At 46.1% G+C, this 16332-nt stretch overlaps 1 protein-coding gene across 1 annotated transcript; it reads right to left on the reverse strand.

The window, feature by feature from the left end:
- Window positions 1-8219: 8219 nt before the first annotated feature.
- LOC144790951 (myb-related transcription factor, partner of profilin-like) lies at window positions 8220-14431 on the reverse strand. The gene is made up of 3 exons (XM_078665574.1): window positions 13858-14431; window positions 13243-13586; window positions 8220-8234 (listed from the first exon to the last, which is right to left on the reverse strand). Exons 1-3 carry the CDS (start codon window positions 14261-14263, stop codon window positions 8220-8222), a joined length of 765 nt encoding a protein of 254 aa, XP_078521700.1. The 5' UTR covers window positions 14264-14431.
- Between the last annotated feature and the right edge of the window lie 1901 nt (window positions 14432-16332).

Raw genomic sequence — 16332 nt, forward strand, 5'->3', positions numbered from 1 at the left:
GGGGGTGAATGCAGCCTGCCTATGGGCACCCCCTACGAGGAAGCAGCGCCGGCCGCCGAGATGGCCCACTGGGCGAGTGCCGTGCCCCAGGCCTAGTCCCTGAGGAGGAGGTGATCGGGAGCCTACCCCACACCTCTCTGGCCCCGCCGAGTGCTGCCGTGCTGAGGGAGGTGTACGAGGACAAGCGGACCGACCGGAGCCCACCCGGGTCAGCCGCGACTGTGCCCCACAGTAAAGAACCGTGCAGAGCCCACGGCGACGGCCGCGACGCCAGCCGGACCCGAGATGAGCCCGCAGGCTGCCCGAGCACAAACCGGGACTGACCAGAGGTCCGCGGGAGTCCACGCCGCCTCCGTGACCATGAAGAACAACGAAGGGGAGGGAGCGGAGTAGCTAACCGCCTCCCGACTCCCCTCGCAATGTGAGTAAAGTAACTGCAAGCGGAGCCCACCCGCAATTAACAAACAATAAGCAGAGCCCACCCGCATAGAAATGGCGGCCCACAATAAACTTTATATAAAGCAACGCCAGCGGAGCCCACCCGCGGCCTGCCTGCACCGTCCCCCGCCGCGCGGCGTGAGTGAAGTACGGCGGCGGGGTAAATAAACCTAAACAGGCGCGCCCGCAGCGTGTGCAGAGCTGCCGGGCGCTGTCATAGAAAGCGGAGCCTACCCGCTGTGATCCCTGACTTTGCCCCACCTGTGAAAGTGCCAGCGGCCGATCAGAGCGACCTCCTCCCCCGCAGCCCGTGAACACCTTGCCTGCTGCGGAGGGCATGGAGCGGGAAAAGTGAAAAATGCTGCCGCACCGTGATTGAGCCGACGGGTGCTCACCCCACACTGTGCAAATGGGAATTAGACCCCCCCTGCCCGAGCGAGGACTGTGAGGCTGCCGGGCAGGGAGCGCGAAGAAAATGCAGAAAATCGCTGCTACCGGGGAAAAGCAATGCGCCATATCAGCCCCGGCAGCCCTCCATCAATTAAAGAGGCAGGTTGCAGTCGGGTGTGAAAGGAGCAGTGAAGCCCACAACCTCTGCAAGCACATACCCGGGTTTAAGAATGCCTGTGCCCTGGGGGTGGGGAAACAAAGTGCGCTGAAGGGGTCACGAGAGCCTCCATTCCAGCACACCCAGTAAAGGAAAATACCCAAAGCAGAGAAGGCGAGATCTGGACTATGGCAGCATCAGTTCCCAGAGCGTGGGTGAGCCAAAAAAAAAATAAGAGGAAGAGACTTACCTGTGGTCAGCAGTGACTCCAGCCCCCCTCCTCTCCTGCACACTCCAGGGACAGCTGGTCCTATTAGCTGCAACAGCAAGAGAAACAACAGGAGAGCAAGTCAAATTACATGAAAGCTGTTGCTGCTGGAAACCCACAGCCTACACTGCCATCTAGTGGACACTGGGGAGTATTGCACCAAAAGAAGCCAAGGAAGCAAACAAGCACAAGACACGCCAAGGTAAAGCCTAAAGAGGGAAAACAAGCCTGCAGCGATACGAACGGAGACAGAGACCCATCTTCACTGCTGAGGTGATGCCTTGGCGCCACAGGTGCTCACCGCAATCGCAGAAGAAGACAACTTCACGCTGGACAACGAGGGAGAGTCAAGACCGTCTACCGCAAGCAGCATGATTCAAGGGCAACCGACTGGAAGCGCGCAAGTGTACCCCGGACGCGGACGGTACAGGACAGCGCCTGAAAGTAAGGAAGTCACACCCAAAGCACCAGAAGACGTGCGAGGCAAGTACCCAAGTGTTTGAAGAAGGAATAGAAGAAGTGCGACACCTATGTGGAAGAGTGACAATGCCAAAGAATCTAATGAACCGCAAGGAACAAAGCTACACTGAAGATGTACCACGACGGTACCAAGTGAAGCAAGAACTTGCCACTGCAATGCACACTGACGTGCAATGGAAGAGTAACGCAAAGTTACCCCGCAGACAAAAGGAGGCGAAGAAATCACGCACGGTCAACGCCCCAAGAAGCTAAAGAGCCTCACTGGAAGCGCGCACGAGAAGTGCACCCACCGGAGAAGGTCCATGGAGCGGTGACGTAACCCTCCGGTACCTGCAAAGCATAAGAAGAGCACAGAAGAAAGTGCGCCGACGCGCAGACAAAAGTGTGCGAATGCAAAAGCCGATCACACAGATGATCGCCCGTGAAGGAGAAGATAAAGCTGACCTGCCAACAGGTCGCCGGAATGCTGACCTGCCAGAATGGTGCAGTGAAGGTATTCTGTCAAGTATTCAGGATGAAGATGTCCTACCAGAAGACGTCCGTGACCTGAGAGATCAGGACAATGTCCGAAAGATGACCCGGAGAGACGGATGCACTATCCACAAGAAAAGAAGTAATAGGAGGCAAGAGAGAAGATCGTAATGACCAGTCCAGTCACCAAAGAGGGGAGAGAAGACAGTGTCCTAAAGACAGGACAAGACCAGACGGAAACAGGCGGAGTGCACGCTGCTTGAAGAAGCCTGGTCAGCAAGACAAAGAAAGGAAGGTGACCGCACAGTGTCGCGAAAAGGAGAAGGGAGAAGAGAATGAAGAAAAGAAGTCATGTGGCATAACGCCATCAAGAACACCATCTGGAAAAGGTGAAGAGAGGTGTGACAAGTCCACTCAATTACAAGAAGAAGAGGTGACACACACCACAACACCAACACCGTGTACAGTGAACCACACGTCCAGGAGAACACTGATGGCACCAGGAACAGATCAGGCATCTATTCACAAGACCCCAACCACCCGGTGACGGTAGGAGAGCACAGGCCGGACGATTGGCAACACCCACCTTTGGGATCGAGCGGAAATCTGGATGCGGAGGGAGCTCAGATGGCCTGAACAAGGAGAACTGACCATTCCACACCAGCCCGTGGAGATCCAAGGGGCAAAGGCCTTAGGGACACCGGTGGCAGAGGTCCCGACACGAGAGATGGATCCATCGCCGTCTAACCTGCACGTCCCAGGAAGGAGAGGAACTTGTGCGCAAAGGAAGGAGTCAACAACTACCCTTCAGGTGGAGCTACGGACTTTGTGAGGTAGTACCCTCATCGTCTCCTCCATTCACACGCAGACTGTGGAGTTGGAGCAACGCTGTGGAAGAATACCCGGCCCAGTGGAAACCTGATGAAAAGGGCCTCCGGGACATCTCGTGGCAGGAGAACACCCGAGAGAGGGGCGTCCTAGTGAGAAGAATGTCCTTCAAACACTCCATCCTTTGTAATGTAAAGCCAAGCTGCCTACAGTGAAGAAACCGACGGACCAGTAGAAGACAACATCCTTCAAGTCTACCATCTGGTCATCCTGTTTGACGTCATCCTCAAAAGCAAGATCTCAGTGGAATGACCAACACACTTCCACGGCGCAAGTCCAGAAGCGCACGCCCACCGAGAACCAGGACGTCAAGCCCAGAAGAACTAAAGTTTCAGCAGCAATTTCCATCGTCGTCATCAAGCAAGCAGCTGAAGAGACTCAATGTAAATTTGTAATTAGTGTATATTTATGTATTTTCTCCCACAGATTCGGACTTTTGTCTTTCCTTAATTTTTATCAAATTTTGGGAGGAATGTTGTGTCCTAGCACACACAGTCTAGGGTTAAAAATGTAAGCCTACACTTAACACCCACCCACCACTGATGTCACGACATCACGTGACACAGTTAATAAAAAGAGCCGAGCGCTCGTGCTCGTGGCTCATTAACCCAGCTAACTATCTGTGTCTGCGTCCAGTCATTTACACACATGTGGGCCTTGGGCCCCACGACATAACATCCACCACGTTACGTGAATGCCGTGCCGGCTGGCCCGCAGGCTTTGTACTGCGCTCAGTAGAGTAGTCACTGCTCATTGCTGCGGTGACTGCAGCAATGAGTATTCATTATTTGCAGCTGGTCTAATAATGAATGCTCATGGCTGCAGGCAGAGCAGCAATGAGCAGTGACTATTGGACTGAGCGCAGTTCAAAAAATCGCCCCCCCCCACCCAGCAACAAAACCGGCCCCCAGCCCAAAAACCGGCCCCCACCCCTAGCAGCCTACCGGGGGATTGCCCGGTGCCCGGCATTGTCAGTCCGGCCCCCATAGGGACATCACTGGTGTTGGTTGTTTATAAGGTCCAGACCAAGGTTATTTATTTATAAGAATAAATAACAAAGGGGCAAGCACATACCCTTGACGCACACCCCTTTCAACATTAAACACATCAGATAACTCCCCAATGGTGCCAAACCTGACCCATGCTTTTGTCTCATCAAGTAGAGATATTGAAGTGCACACGAGTCTGGGGGTCAATACCCATTTCAAATAAAATAGACCATAACTTAGGTCTATTTATCTAGTCGAAAGCCGTTGACGGGTCCATAAAAGCGAGATACAAGTTAGATTGCTTCTCCACAGTGTATTTGCCTATAATACGGTGTAAGTTCAAGCATTGTTCCACCGTACCTATTTCATTTTGAAAACCCAGCTGACGCTCATTTAAAACATTGTTTTTGTTGCCATATGTTTGTTTCTTATTGTATAGGGCTCTTACAAAATGTTTGCAGGGATGTCTGTCAGGGATATAGGGCTATAGTTTTTAGGCTCAGAGCGACAACCCTTTTTAAAAATGGGCGCTATGATTCTATGATTGAAAAGGACCATGATTTTGAAATTGTGTGATGGCTCATGGAATTAATGACATTTGTCAATAATGGTGCATACAATGTCGGCTCACACTTAATCAGATCAATGGGAGCGCCATCGATGCTTGGCGGATGGGGGGGCCTTTTCGCCCATACTCTCCTGAATGGCTGCCATGGCTTCTGATAAGGATACAAAGGGGAAAGTAGAAGTGTCAATTTTGACAATGTTAATGTTAGTTTGGTTACTGGCAGTATGGATGGCTTTGAAGTGTGCTGCCCAATCCCCACCCCTTATTTGACAGCTATTAGTGGTGCCAGTTTGATCTATTGTCCTCATGCATGATACTGTTCTCCAACAAACCTTACTATCCTTTGTCTTAGCAGTGTCTGTGAGGGTGGCCCACTGTACGTACTCGTTTATGCTACAGGTCATGTATTCCCATCGAGGCTATCAGATTAGTGTATGGATGGTCACAATATTATGAGTTCAAAATATCAAGAAGGCGATTGGGGCGTGGCTTACGCGTCGTAGCAGGATGGCGGCTTCCGTGTGAGCTCCGTCGAGCCACGGGATTCCTTTTCTTTTTCGGACCTCATTTGACCATTCTGAAGCCTACTTTGCGGCCGTCCTATGTGCGCAACTTGGTCCGCACCTATCGGATACTTCATTTGCCGGTTTCCTGCCGGTTTTACAGAGTTTTACACAACGGCGGATTTCCTCTGGTCCTGGACGCGGGCGGCCGCCATTTTGAGCCGCTGAGCCTCCGTCCGTCTCCTGACCTGATGTGACGACCTCCGCCTGTGAGATGCCTCCATGACAAGTCATTCCTTCGCGCTGCTACCTGACTTCTAGCACCATTGCACGTACTGCGTGAATCGCGATTTTTTCTATCTTCTTTCTGCCATGCTCTCTTTTAGCTGCAATGATTTTTGTGGGTCTCGGAGGCGACGTCCGCCATTTGAGATTTTGGCGCAATTTATAACTCTACTCTGTTGCTCAGCTTCAGTGTTTTTTTTGGTGCTGATGTAGCCCTGTTCTGAGCTTATCATTCCTCTACCTGTCATCTTAGTCAGTATAATGATGACACCTTCCATTTAGAAGCTGGTTTCTCTGGCAATTGACTGCCTTTTTCTGCCACCGATATTTACAACTCATTTTATTTTTTAATCTCTTCGGAGACATCTCTGTTAACTATGCCTCAGTATTAATTGGTCCTGGACTTCCATTTAATTCACTGTGTTTGCCTTCTCTCTCAATTCCACCATGGCACATGATGCCAGCAACTCAAAGTCCTCCCACACAGGAACAAAGCCTAAGCGACTAAAAAATGACCCACCTTCGCCCATTCCTACTTCTCAAAATCCTGTTTTGGATTCAATTCTGGAGGAGGTGAGGGGTCTTCAACCCTTCATGATGGCAACCAATGAAAAACTTAAGCAAATAGAGGAAAAATGGGTCGTTATGGAAGGCAAAGTTTTGAACCTTGAACAACAAGTAAGTGACATTCAGGATGTTTCCTCCAAAATTCCTATGCTGGAGCAAGAGATTTATAAGCTGAAACTCCACAAAGAGGACCTTGAAAATCGTAATCGACGGAACAACCTACGCGTTTATGGTATTCCAGAAAATGTTGAGGGGTCCGACATGGTGTCCTTTATTCGGAAATTTTTGCATGAACTATTGAACCTCCAGCCAACGTCTCATCCTCTTAACATCCAGAGGGCTCACCGCCTAGGTCGTCTTAATCCCAATGCGTCTAAGCCTTGTGGCATTATTCTGCTTTTTCTTGAATTCACAGAGTTAATCAATGTCTTGAAAGCTGCCAGGCTCAAACGACGCCTCCTTTGGTCTGGTCACAATATTTTCATTTCCCAAGACCTTTCGACTGCAACGAATGCCCGCCGCAAGGAATTTTTGAATCTTCGTCCTCAGATGAGACAATTGAACATCCAATACGGTATTATGCACCCATGTTTTTGTAGGATTACCCACAATGCTCGTTCCTTCACGTTTGAAGATCCTCAGAAGCTCCGCACTTATCTGCAGTCTGTTTCCCCAGCTTCCATGGACACCAATATTTAATATTTATTTTCTTTTTTTTTGTGTTTTTACTTTTTCTCAGCTACACAGTGTGATCTATGCGCTAAGTATGGCTTTGTTTGTTTCCTCTATTCCTTGTCACTTTTCTTGAGGTTCTGTTAGCTATTTCGTCCGCTTTTTTCTCCTATTTTATTTCTCTTTTACCTTTTCTAAGCTCTTCTGGTGCTCGTTGAAATCCGTGTCCTCTATGGCTTCTCCTCGCCCCTGCTGTCTTGGTTTCTCTTTTTCTCTCTGACCTGGCTTCTATGCCTTGATCTGCCTACTTTTCTTTTCCTCTTTGCTGTCCCCCTCTCTGATCAGACCTCTATGTCTTGACCTGATAACTCTTTTCTTTTTTCTCTCCTTCTTTATCCCCTTCTTCTTTCCTTTCTCCTCTTCTCTCTCTAATTGGCCCTTATGCCTTCTCGTCTGTGTCTCTTGTATATGTCTTATTGAACGATCTCATCCTATCTATCTGTTCTGTGTGTGGTTATCCTTTTTGACTTCAGATGCTTTGTACTTCAGTGCTGTTGTTGTATTGGGAGTTTTCTCCTATTGGTCACGGATTATTTGTTGTTTCCCTTTCTATAGTTATCTCCTTGAAATGTATCTCCTCCATTTGTCGCCCATCCGTCCCTCCCATCGACATGTGTAACTTTGTATCGTGGAATGTACGTGGTCTCGGTCAACCTGTCAAGCGTCTAAAGGTATTGTCTCATTTGTCTAAACTTAATTTGCAGGTTGTTTTTCTCCAGGAAACGCATTGTTCTGATGTTGAATCTCTTAAGTTGAAGCGACAATGGGTGGGGCAAGTAGTATTCTCTCCTGCTGTTAGTAAAAAAGGGGGGGTTGCTATTTTATTTCATAAAGCGTTAAATGTTCGAATTATCTCATCCCAGAATGATGATGAAGGACGCTGGGCATTGGCTAAGGTTGTTATCCAAAATAAAACATTGGTTTTACTTAACATTTATGGGCCCTTTCGTCCTGATCCAAAATTTTGGGAAGATATAAAAGTTATGATATTGTCCAGACTTTGTTATTGCAGGGGATTTTAACCAATGGTTAGATCCTTTTTCAGATAGATTATCCTCTAGCAAATTTCAGCCTGATAAATCTCATAAGAGCTTTCAATCTACCATTGCCTCTCGTCCTTTATTTGATTCATGGAAAATGTGCAACCCTGACTTGCTTGAATATACTTTTTTCTCTAATGTACACCATACCCGTTCAAGAATTGATTACATTATGGTCAGTAAATCTCTTCTTCCCTCTATTCAGAATTCTGTGATTGGCTCCATATTCATATCTGACCACACTCCTGTTTATACTTCCCTAGACCTCTCCCTTATTTCCCCTAAATGTAGTCGTTGGAAATTTAATTCATTTATTTTGTTTGATACTGTTTTCATGAAAGAAATTGAGGGTTTTTTAACTGAATTTTTTAACCTTAATGACCCATTGGACACCTCTGTGCCTAATAATTGGGATGCTTTTAAGGCTGCTCTCAGGGCCTTTACTATCTCCTATGGATCTAGGAAAAAGAAATTAAACAGAAGAAAATATGAAGACCAACTTCAGAAAATTAAAAGGCTTGAACATATTTATTTCTCCTCCAAATCCACCTCTGCACTTCAGGACTTAATCCAAGCTAAAACGGACCTAAATAAAATTATCACCAATGAAGCCTGTAATACCCTTATTAAAATCAAATCCAAATTTCATGGTGGCCAAAATAAAGCGGGAAAAATGTTGGCAAATTATTTAAAAATCAAGTCAGAACGTAAAACTATAGGCCCTATCTACCAATAATCTTGTCTCGTCAGATGAAGATATTGCTGAGGTGTTTCATAATTTTTACAAATCCTTGTACACTGATGATACTCACCCCTCTGAGATAAATGTAACCTCTTTTTTCGACGCCCTTCCCCCCCTCCTTCCATTAAAGATGACTTTGCGCTATTGGAGAAGGATATTTCTCTCCAGGAAGTTACTCGGGCCAATAACTCCCTTAAAAAATCTAAAGCGCCAAGGCCTAACGGACTGCCTATTGAGTTTTATTCTGCTTTTCATGCTTTTTTTGCTCCAAAACTCAAACAATTGTTTAATTCCTTTATTGCCGATGCTAAGGCGTCTGGATATTTTCTAGATGCGCTAATCATAATAATCCCTAAACCTGATAAAGATCATTCACAATGCAAAAATTTCCGCCCGATTTCATTAATTAATTATGATTGCAAAATGTTTGCTAAAATACTAGCCTTACGCCTTGACTCCGTTATTCCCAGTTTAGTTAAAACCGACCAGGTGGGGTTTGTGAAGGGTAGACTTGCTGCTGATAATGCTCGCATGTTTTCTAATGTTATTGCCCATAGTAAAGATCTTAAGGTTCCAATGGCAGCTTTGGCCCTAGACGCGGAAAAAGCGTTTGACCGCATTAATTGGCAGTTCATGTTCCGCACCCTCCAATGGTTTGGTTTTGGTCCCTCTTTCATTGCTCTGGTCAAACTCCTGTATTCCTCTCCCCGGGCCAGCATTTTTGTTAATAGTCAGTTCTCCAAATTCTTCTCTCTCTCTAGGGGTACACGACAAGGTTGTCCTCTTTCTCCTTTATTATTTATTTTATGCCTTGAACCCTTTTTAGAACGCATTCGCTCCAACCCCAAGATTGTTGGCTTCAAGCTCTCCTCTACTGAGATTAAATTATCTGCTTATGCGGACGATGTACTGGTTTATATGGCTGACCCCACTTCTTCCCTTCCTCACTTTTTGGATGAGGTGCGGTTGTATTCATCTATATCAGGATACAGGCTCAATTTATCCAAAACAGAAGTTCTGCCCCTAAATGCGATCTGTTATCAGTATATGTTTAGTGGTACGGAATTTGCATGGTGTCCCTCCAAACTCATATACCTTGGTATTTGGTTCACAACTTCCTTAGTCAATACACTTAAACTCACTTTTGATTCCCTCTTAAAGAAACTCCAATCCCTCCTTCAGATTTGGTCCCCATTATTCCTTTCCTGGTGGGGTAGATTGGATACAATTAAAATGATGATTACTCCCCATGTCCTTTATACTGTCTCTATGCTCCCTTTCAAAATCCCCAATTTATATTTTTCCCGCATCAACTCTATTTGTACAAAATATTTGTGGAATGACAAACATCCCCGTATAGCCTTACATAAACTGACCCGTCCCAAAAATGAGGGGGGTGTTCGTTTTCCCAACTTTAAATCCTATCATTCCGCCTTCTTGATTAAACAGTCCTTCTCTTTAGCATATGATTTCCTTGATATTCCTGTTCCTAAATGGGTTCTCCTAGAACGTTCCCTCTTAAATGATTTTTCTTTCCAACATATTGTATTCATGACAAATTGCTATTTTTTGACTAAATTCCCTATTCTCAAATACACACAGGCAATGCTTTATAATGTATTCTCTTCTAACCTCTCTCCTCTCCAATGTTTCTTGTCCTCTGTTGTGTGGTATAACAGATTCCTTAAATATAAAGGCAAATCGTTTTACTTCAGATATTGGAAAGAGAAGGGTATTTTGTTTGTACATCAGTTTTTTGATAATAACTCTATCATCCCTTTCCATGTGCTACAAAATGTATATCACCTGCCTTCATTGTCACTTAATGAATATACTATTATAACGTATGCCATTCAATCACACCTATCCTCTCTTTCCCCGTCTGATGCCTTCCCCGATTTCACTCCTACCACCCAAGTCTACCCATTATTCTCAACTCAACTACCTAAGGCTGCTCTTGTCTATTCAATTTTATTATCAAATGTTACAGATCGTCCTAAATCTAATACAGAGACTGCATGGGAAAATGATCTTGCTTTCTCCCTTCCTGTATCGCTGTGGGATCGCTTATGGTCCAAACTGTTTAAAGTATCAATTTCTGCTCGTGTGACTCAATCTTTGTTTTTCATTTATCATAGAGTTGGTATTACTCCTGTTAGTATTCACAAGTTTTCCCAAAATGCCTCCCCACTTTGTTGGTCATGTTCTAAAGAACTAGGGGCCAGATGTAGGTAGGCTATTACCGATCGGAATCGGCCGAAAATACCGATTTCCGTCCGTTTCCGATCGGTAGTGAGCGTTCGATATGTAGGTGACCAAAAATAGGCTGAATCGGTAATTATACCGATCGTTATGATTACCGAGCAGTAAAATACCGATAATTGAATGTTACCTATCGGTAATGTTACCTATCGGTAATGTTACCTATCGGTAATGTTACCTATCGGTAATGTCACCGATCGGTAATGTTACCTATCGGTAATTTTACCTATCGGTAATGTCACCGATCGGTAAAGTTACCGATCGGAAATGTTACCGATCGGTAATTTCACAGATCGGTATTGTTACCGATCGGAAATGTTACAGATCGGTAAATAAAAGTAGGTAAAATTGAAAATCGAGATGTAGGGAGGCCCAGAAATACCGATTTTGCCTCAAAATCGGTATTTGAGAGTCGGAATTTACCATGGATTCAAATCAGGTGGTAACCAGGTGCAGCCTATAAAAAAGGACCCAAAATGCAATTCAGTTTGCACAATGGCGGCATTCTATGTAATAGCAAGACGTCTACGGCTACGGGAGGAAGGAGAGAGGGAATGGCTGAGACAGGAGCAGGTCTACAGGCAGAGGGTCACCCTGTTGATGCTGACAGAGGAGGAGATAGTACAAAGGTACAGGTTGGCTCCAGTAACCATCATGGAGCTCATCAGGGACCTTAAACCACTGTTGGAGCACCCCACCCCAAGGGCACATGCAATACCAGCACATGTGCAGGTGCTGTGCAGCCTCCACCTGCTGGCGTCAGGGAGCTACCAGAGCGTGGTTGCTGTGGCGGGAGGGGTGACCCAGAGCAGCCTCTCAAGGTTCTTCCACAGATTCCTTGACGCCATGTTGCACAGGATGGAGCATTATATTTCATTTCCATCCACCCATGCTGAACTGGTACAAACAAAATCAGACTTTTACCAGATGGCAAGATTTCCCCATATCATCGGATGCATTGATGGGACACACATCCCCATTTGTCCCCCTGCTGCCACCGAATACATTTACCGCAATAGGAAGTCAAGCTACACCATCAACGTCCAGGTGATTTGCAATGCAAAGTACGTTATCACAGACCTTGTAGCTAAATTCCCTGGAAGTACACATGACTCCTATATATTTCAGAACAGCGGCATCTATGAACGGCTGTCAGCAGGGGAATTTGGCGAAGGATACCTCCTAGGTAAGACAGAGTCTGCGACAGCATTCACACATATTGCAGTGAGACTTACAAGTATACATGTGACTAATGTACTCCCATTTCCCTTTTAGGAGACAGTGCATATGCCCTACGTTCTTTTATTCTCACTCCCTACCTCAACCCCTCCACACCCAGCCAAAGGAGGTATAACCGGGCACATAAAAGTACAAGGAATGTGGTTGAACGGACATTTGGCATCTGGAAGAGCCGATTTAGATGCCTTCACAAGAGTGGAGGCGCAAGGCAGTATACCCCCATAACATGCTGCAAAATCATAGCTGCCTGTGCCATGTTGCACAACTTGGCTGTCAAAAAGGGTACAGAGGTGGAGTTGGAGGAGTACGAGGACCATGATGACGACAATGCCGTGCCTGACATACAACCTGCTGGAGTCACAACACCAAGTGATGGGAGATACAGGCGTGAGGAAATAACAGCCAACTATTTCTGAGTAAGTAATGACACACAGACAGGTTGTGAATGGAAGTAAAGTATTTATCTGTTGGCACGAACTTACAGCACTTAGGTGCAACAAATTAACATGTACAAAGGTGGGGACAACATGTCCAGGGTTACTTCACCCAAACTTTTAAAGTCACTTTCTCTGCCGCTTCCCAGACACACTGGGAGTATCCCCACTGCCTTCCTCCAGGCTTGAAGGCTCAGCTGTGCGCCTCCGGCCCCTACGAGCAGGCACCACAGCACTACCCAAGCTGCTGCGGCTACTACTGTCCTCCCCTTCAGCCACATCCAGGGCAGGATTGTGAGCAGCATTACTGATCATCATTGCCTCTAGGGCACTGGTTATTTTGGCTATGCCCCTTGTGACCTCTGCTGTATTTTGTGTTAGGCTTTCCTGCATATTGTTTCCTCTCCTGCATAGCTGTGCAGTGGCAGTGGCAAGGCGATTCAGCGCCCTGTTGGTAGCGCGGGTGTCCCTGCGCCTTGTATTCTCTATGTGGTCCATCTTATCGCACAGCTGCGTGATAGCAGACGTAATACCAGCAACTAGGTTGTCATTTGATTTTACCATGTCCCTGCTGCAATTGGCTATATCAGTAATGCCCTTCCCCATCTCTCCTACAGTTTGATTGAGAGCACGGAATTGCCGGTGGCAGGCCTGGATGGATCTGCCCTGCATGCGCTGGATGCGCACCATGCTTCCCTCCAGCCCCCGGAAGACAGTGCCTTCTCCAGTGCCTCCTGCAGTGCTGTGCATGCGGCGACGTCTTGGCATGGTGTCTTCATCAGTGTTTGCCTGCAGTGCAGCATGAGGCATAGGTGGAGTTTGCTCAGCCTGATCTAATGCTGCCTCCATCAAGGGCAGTGTGGCCACGAGTCGCCTCCTGGCTGGTGGTGTTGCAGGTGCAGCCTGTTGCATTACTGGGGAAGTCTCCGGTGAGAATACCAATGCAGGTGATTGTGACAGGTGTGGGGAGTGTGGAAGGTCGGGGGTGAGGCCTGTCTCCTCCTCCTGTGCAATGCCACTTGTGTCCTCCTCATCTTGCGATGGTTGCTCATGGCTTGGCCCTGCCTCCTCACTCTCCTCCCTCGCTGCTGCAGTCCCTGGTGTCGATGTGCCTTGCTTGGCTGATGGTGCCCCTAGGTGTAAATAAGCGTATGTACATTGATTGTTACTGTGTCACAGTGACTATAAATAAATCTTTACACATTTAACTTTCATGATTCTGCAATACTTTCACTGCCTTGCTGATGTCTGTTCAGTTATACATGGTCTAATATTGGCAGACTACATTTCCCATTATGCATTGCTCCTGTATAGTGCTAGCAGTACTGGACTGGGCTTGGCCTGTGCTCAGAGGTTTAAGGGATGCTGCTTGGTATGGGGTGTTGTGCTGCGCATGCATCTTACCTTTTGATTTGGCTCGGGCTGAGCTGTCCACTGCTCCCAGTCCCACCACACTGTCTGGCTCGATGGTAGACGCCACCAACTCCTCCAGCTCAGTCAGGGGGGGTGCTGGATTCCTGCCTCCTCCAGTGACACCAGCCTGTTTATGCAGCTCTGCAAGCTTCCTCTTGGTTTGGCTCCTGAGGTCATAGAATCTTTTCTTTAAATCCTCCATGCTCCTGCTGGTGACTCCCACTGCATTTACCCTTTCCACTATGTGCAGCCACAGCTTTCGCTTAGCTGACTCAGCCATGGTGAGGGAGAGCTTCCCAAATAGTTGGGTGTGCACCTTGACCACCTCCTCGACTAGGAGTTCAAGCTCAGTGTTGCTGAACTTAATTTTTCTCTTTCTCTCACTGCTGCTTGACATTATTCCTGGGTTTTCAACACAAACAACTCTCTCCCTGCTCCTCTCTCTGTGTGCTCTGCTCTGCCTGTCTCCAGAACTTTCTAATGAGTTGCACCTGGCTGGGCAGGCACTTCCTGGGAGGAAGGGGGAGGGTGGTTGCACCTGATTGGCTGTTGTGTTCAGTTTCACTTTTGTTTGCTGCACGTTTGTTTGTAATACCGATCTGTATTTACCGATCGGTATTACCGATCGGTATTTGCCGATCGGTATTACAGATCGGTATTTCCAATGCATTCCTATGGGACTTTTGGCCCATAGGAATGCATTGGAAATACCGATCTGTAATACCGATCGGCAAATACCGATCGGTAATACCGATCGGTAAATACAGATCACCCGTTACCGATTTTTACCGATTCGGTATATTTTTCCGATTTTTTACCTACATATCATTTTCCGATTTTTAAATACCGAATCTGTAAAAATCGGTAAAATTCGGTATTTAAAAATCGGTAAAATGGATTTACCTACATCTGGCCCTAGGTGCTCTAAAACATCAGTTATATGAGTGCTCTTCAGTTTTATCGTTTTGGAATGATGTTTGGAATATTTGCATGCCAATGTTTCACTGTTCCACTGCATTATCACTATTGAATGTTTTTCTTGGTTCATTATCCACTGATATTGATATTGTATCTTCTTCTGCTAGACTGTTGGACCTGTTTATTGCTCTTGCATTTAAAGTTATTTTATTGTGTTGGAAGGATAACTCGAAACTTTCTATACATACTTGGTGGAATTTCATCTGTGATGAACATAGGATCGCTATTGCTTCCTCCTCTTCTATTCCCCTAAAAATCAAATCTGATCTCCTTTGGCTCCCCTTTACTACATATCTTTCTTCCAACTCCCCTACATGACTGCTTTACACTTTTCCCCACATATATACCCGTTTTGCTCTCATTCTTCTCCTTCTTCTTTCTTCCCTTCTTTTCTTTACTCTTCTTTCTTTTCTTTTCCTCCTATGTCCCTTCCCTCCCTCCTCTCTCCTTTTCTATACTTCTTTCTCTATTATTACAAATGTTTTCGGCTCCATGTTGTTTTATGATGTTTTACTATTAGCTATGACATATGTATTTTCTTTGTAAAACAAAAACATCAATAAAAATTTCTTAAACAAAAAAAGGCAAATGTTGATAGTGTGTCTATTGTTTTTGTGTGTTTAACAATAATACCAATATGTAAAGTGTTGAATTTTGATATTTGGGTTAATTTATTTTATTCAGAACTATAAACTGAATTATTGTTTATATGATATTATATAATGTAATGTATTTTCTGGTAATTGTGTGGTCTACGGAGGTATTGGATTGAATAATTAGGAAGACAAACCACCCACACTAGTGCAGTGCAAATAAATGCTAAGTGGTAAAAGAGATGCAAAGCATCTGACGCCATTTTCTATTCAGTACAGTGGGTATTTTACAGTCGAAAGGTGCCCTTTCTACAGCATCTTGGGGCATCATTTATGAGAAATGGCGCATCGCTGCGTGAAAGCAGCGATGCGTCACTTCTCAGTGCGCACTCCTTGCGACATGATTGATGCGTCATATTTACAGTATGACGCATCATGTCACAAGGAGTTACAGATACGTCAGTATTTCTGACGTATCTGTAAGCGCAAAAGTCACGCATTGCTGGGGTGTGTCACAAAAGTGACGCAACTCCAGCAATGCGTCCTTTCACATGGGGAAAGCCCCATGTGAAAGGGCTTGCGTCAGTCTTACGCCTGCTGTGAGGCAGGCGCAAGATTTTGACGCAACAGCGTCCTAAAAGTGACGCAGTGAAATCTCATAGATTTCACTGCGTCACTATTATGAGGCTTTTTGCGGGGGAACGCCCCCTCTGAACACATTATACCTGACGCAGGTATAATGTAGCGCAGGGGTTTACAAAGTGACGCATCTGCTTAGATGCGTCACTTTGTAAATATGGCGCAACAGGAGGCTTGTTTTACGCCGCCGATGCGTCACAAAAAGTGACGCATCGGAAGCGCAAAACTGACGCAAGGCCTCATAAATGAGGCCCAT

The sequence above is a fragment of the Lissotriton helveticus genome, chromosome 11, assembly GCF_964261635.1.
Source record: "Lissotriton helveticus chromosome 11, aLisHel1.1, whole genome shotgun sequence".
In the NCBI taxonomy this organism is placed as follows: domain Eukaryota; kingdom Metazoa; phylum Chordata; class Amphibia; order Caudata; family Salamandridae; genus Lissotriton; species Lissotriton helveticus.

Coding starts and splice junctions, on each gene's coding strand:
- LOC144790951 (XM_078665574.1), bottom strand. CDS start 14,263: ATGTCAAGCAGCAGTGAGAGAAAGAGAAAAATTAAGTTCAGCAACACT. Junction 13,587..13,857: donor AGCCCGAGCCAAATCAAAAG/GTAAGATGCATG, acceptor ATTTACACCTAG/GGGCACCATCAGCCAAGCAA.